Genomic DNA, 4,661 nt, shown 5'->3' with positions numbered 1-4,661 from the left:
CCTTCCCTGCCAGTCTGCCCTCAGCTTCTTCAAGCCAAAAATCCTTGCCTTAGGGAAAACGGAGGTGGGGATAACAGATGGTGAGAGGCAATGGCTCTCCTTAGTTGCAAAGAATATGTGGAGCTTTAATTATATCATATACACAATGTATGTCCTCTAATTTGAAGTGAAACCTCATGTGATTTCTTTCATACTGAACTGAAAAGATCAGTGCTGTGTAAACATGTTCTTCTCTGGGTGGTTTCAACTATCTAATCTTCTTGCTGTGCCTAAAGATTGAATGTTTTAGAAGGGTGATAATTTTGGACCGGGGAACATTATCATTCATTGCCCCTCTTGCCATCTATTGTCTTCAAAATAAAATATTTTCAATTTGCTTGGTATTACTTGGGGAAACAATATTATACCATCAGGAATAGCTTTTGTGATTGCCCACAAGAACAACCTGCTTAGAACGATTTATATTGCTTGATGACTTCTGCTTTGCAATTTATACAATGGCATCCATTTTTATTCACGAGCCAGGCGCTTCAATAAAGCAAATTACTTTGAAAACTCTGTGTCAGACCATGTCTTAAACTACATATGTCATGTAGTGGCATGGCACGCACAATTTCCCCAGTCCAGTTCATGAACAATATTAGTGCTTTTTGAATGTTTCTCATACTCATGTTTCATCAGATTAGAAAGTGTCACATGTAGCATTTACGCTGCAGTATATCAACCCTTGGAAAATCCAGTTACAGATATATCATAAAATATTTTGAGATGATCACTTTAATATTCATTCCCCAAAAATGTAATTAATTATGGAAATACTCAATAAAGAGGAGCAAAGAAGGATCAACTATGGAATAGACGCAGTAATGGCCACCAGTTTGGATGGCTTTAAAAGATTAGACAAATTCATGGAGGACAGGGCTATCAATGGCTACTAGCCATGATGGCTGTGCTCTGCCACCCTAGTCAGAGGCAGCATGCTTCTGAAAACCAGTTGCCGGAAGCCTCAGGAGGGGAGAGTGTCCTTGCACTCAGGCCCTGCTTGCGGGCTTCCCCCAGGCACCTGGTTGGCCACTGTGAGAACAGGATGCTGGACTAGATGGGCTACTGGCCTGATCCAGCAGGCTCTTATGTTCTTATCAAGAAGGATCCCCCATTTAATACAGATCAATTCTTTCCAGAGAAATTAAACAACAAGAAAAACAACCTGCCTAGGCAACCTGCTGTTTTCAGATTTGCAGATTAAGACCCCGTTTGGAAGCACTATTAATCTGGTCCTCCTGGCTGTTGTTTTTTTACTTAAACTCATTCATTTGCTCCCCCTATTCTGCATGGTTTCAGATGCGTGTTTACCCACATAAATGTGCATCTGGAACAGTGAGAAAGAGAGAGAGGGAAGGGGGAGTGGGAAATGCAGCTGGGGTAGATTTTGAGCAAATTGCAGGTTTTAACTTACTGTTGGTCTTATCTAGCCACTGATACACAAAGAAAGAGGTCTGTATCATCCTCCTGGGAGTATAAAAGGCTGCTGAGTAGGAGTGATAGGAGAATTTCAACCCAACCATCAGATTGAAAGTGTAATCCATTCCAAGCATGCTTCCAAATCAGTGACAGTACTGATCATCTCATAGATATGGGGATGTAGGCTCTGGGGCCTGGTTTAGAAACTCCTTTCCCACCCAGCGACCTTAGTTGATGTGGAGAGAGCTCTTTGATTTCGGCATTCTTTTGCATCAATATTCCTAGATCAAGTAATGTAATAAAATAGCATTCAGATAAATTAAATTAATTGCAACAATATTCTCTCTTTTAATGTGTCCAAATGACAGGTGCCCATAATGAGAGACTGTATTTAGCCTGGCTCTTTCTCCTCTGAATTCCTTTACTATTCATAGCTCAGCAGTCATAGTTCTTTTAATTACACTTGAAAGGAGTCAGTCTTACTTAAACAGCTGCTGTTCTCCCAAAAGTAGAATGCTGAAGTGTAAGAAATCTTTGATGGAAAAACCACTTTGATCAATTGCTCAATACTGATATATCTGGGACTGAAACCATTGTTGAATTTAAAAAGTGACTTGCCTCTTCGGGGATTAGGAGTTGTTCCTGTAGAGTAAACTTTAAAGGGGGGGTCTACCAGTCCGGTTGGTTTATTTATACAAACATAAACTACTTATTTGGATCATGTTACCGTGCTAATAAATACAGCAGTTTCAGGCATGACAGTTATATTTCAGTAAAGAGTGTGCTCCAGTCTGAATCTTTTGCCTCTTGGGTACAAGTGCCTTAAGATTCCAAATGCAACTTCCCATTTCCACCCTCTTTTATAGAACCTTCCTTTCATACATTCTTTTACATCTGTCTTGTACATCTTTTCAAGCCTTCTTACTGTTCTGTCAGATAGCCTTGGTAGGAATGCCTGTACATCAACAGCGGTTGGGAGCAAATATTGTATTTCATATCAAACAATCAAACTCAACAAACAATAAAATATGCAAAAGCTTGCCTCTTATTTTCATTGTAAACACAGTTCTGCATGCACAGCACCACAGTACAGAATTGTTTAAGCTATAATAGGAACAATATTGTCTCACCATAACAAAAAGTCTATAATTCATTTCTTGCTAAAGCTCTTTGTTTCAATAACCAAAATGCCATCATGGCAGAAATGAGCGTTCAGATCTTTTGTTTCAATTCCGTCTGGTAATTTGTATTGTCTAGTAAAGCTTCTGGCTATAAAGCCATGTTCATCCATCCTGGGTCCATGCTGAGCTTTGATCAGAAGCCAGCCTTCAAAGGTTTGAATAATAACATCTTCAGGACGGAACTGCACAACATCTAGTAAGACTTGAAAGTTGGGCTTTTCTTCATCTGCACCGTTCTGCTCTGTTTCAGCAGTACTCTTGACTGTATGTATGTTCTTTCTCTGAGTGGCTATGGCAGGGCCCGGCAAAGCAAACAGAGAGTGATTTAATTTGCAAGTTTCCATATCTTGATCAGCAAAATGCTCCTGGTAACGTACTGGAGTTTCCACCCAATGCCGTACAACTACTCCTGCCATTGCTGAAACAATATTGATAATCTCCTACTTTGTTTTGTTCAATTGGAACAGAACAGAGTCCTGACTGAGGCAGTGTACTCTTTCCACTTGTACAACTACTTACATACTAATTTATCAGCTGAGGTAGCCTATCATTTTTAGCTCTGGCAGAGCCTATCACTTCACTGGGTGTGACTAAACTCCAGAGACACGCCGCATCTTTTGACAAGCTGACAATTAAGCACTATTTATAGGACTTGTGCCTGAACTGCTTTGGAGGCTGTCATTCTCATTACTTGGTATTCGTATGACATTATTTGATACCTTCTCTTTTTTTAATGATTAATAGTACATCAATATATTGTGGTGGATGGCCTAGGACTGGTTACAACAGTTTAAAAATACAATATTAAAAACAGTTAAAACAAATTACAGTCAAGAGAATAGTGTGGGTCCTAAAATGTTTATCTTGGGTGTAAAAGTTCAGGGTAAAGAAGTGCATCTTCAGCTTACAACAAAAACTACATAACAACGGTAACAGGCACACTTCTGTGGGGAGAGAATTCCACAACTTGGGGTCTGTCACAAGGAATGCCGTCTCCCAGGATGCTATATCCTGAACTTCTGAGGGCAGTGGAACTACCAAGAAGGCACCTTCTGCTGATGTTAACTCCCAAGAGGGTCTGCAGGGAAGAAGGCAGTCTTTCAGAGATTTGGGGTCTACGTTCTTTAGGGCTCTTAATATTGTATTTTTAAATTGGTGTAACCCTTCCTTGGACTTCATGGTGAAGGGTAGATAAGAAATCTAAATCTAAACAACAGCAACATTTGATCGGGCAACCTTCCTGGTAGACTGTGGGCATGCTGTGGACATAATATATCTTGAATTCCATAAAGCTTTTGACAAAGTGCCCCATGATATTCTGATTAGCAAGCTAGCTAAATGTGGACTGAATGGAACAGCTATCTGATGGATCCATAGTTGGCTACAGAATTGTACTCAAAGAGTGTTTATCAGTGGTTCCTTCTCAAAGATGGGGAAGGTAACAAGCGGGGTACTGCAGGGCTCAGTCCTGGGCCCAGTGCTCTTCAACATTTTATTAATGACTTGGATGAGGAGGTGTAGGGAATGCTTATCAAGATCAGTCGATGTGATTAGTATTGAGCTACATGGTACCAAATGGCCTGAGTCAGTGTAAGGCAGATTCCTTGGTTCCTAAAAGTGGGAAGAGACTCAAGGGCCACAGTGACTCCAAAATTCATTTATGTAATTATTATTTACAACATTTATATACCACTTTATTGTAAAAAATCTCAAAGAGGTTTACAGAAAGAATTAAAATAATAAAATTATTGGCAAAAACAGTTAAAGACAGATATTTAAAAACATTCAAAATAATAAAACCAACAAGTTACAAACAGATTTAAAAACACAATAGCTTCTACATGCCTGGATAGGCTTGCCTAAACAAAAATGATTTTAGCAGGTACTGAAAAGAGGCGTCTGCCTAATGTCAATAGGCAAGGAGTTCCAAAGTGTAGGTGCTGCCACATACAGCACTGATTTCTTACAAGAGCAGGGCAAATACTATGTGGCACCCATAACATGGAAAGCACACCTTGA

General features: G+C 39.7%; 1 protein-coding gene across 1 annotated transcript; it reads right to left on the bottom strand.

The window, feature by feature from the left end:
- Positions 1 to 2,131: 2,131 nt before the first annotated feature.
- On the bottom strand, positions 2,132 to 3,169 carry HSPB3 (heat shock protein family B (small) member 3). The gene has a single exon (XM_061617893.1). The coding sequence runs from the start codon at positions 3,056 to 3,058 to the stop codon at positions 2,612 to 2,614; it is 447 nt and encodes a 148-aa protein (XP_061473877.1). The 5' UTR covers positions 3,059 to 3,169; the 3' UTR covers positions 2,132 to 2,611.
- Positions 3,170 to 4,661: the final 1,492 nt, after the last annotated feature.

This window comes from Rhineura floridana, chromosome 1 (genome assembly GCF_030035675.1).
Source record: "Rhineura floridana isolate rRhiFlo1 chromosome 1, rRhiFlo1.hap2, whole genome shotgun sequence".
NCBI lineage: Eukaryota > Metazoa > Chordata > Lepidosauria > Squamata > Rhineuridae > Rhineura > Rhineura floridana.
The sequence above is the reverse complement of the archived record's forward strand: the minus strand, read 5'-3'. Positions and strand labels throughout refer to the sequence as shown.

Bases quoted from the DNA above. Each gene is read 5' to 3' on its own strand.
- HSPB3 (XM_061617893.1), bottom strand. From the start codon at position 3,058: ATGGCAGGAGTAGTTGTACGGCATTGGGTGGAAACTCCAGTACGTTAC.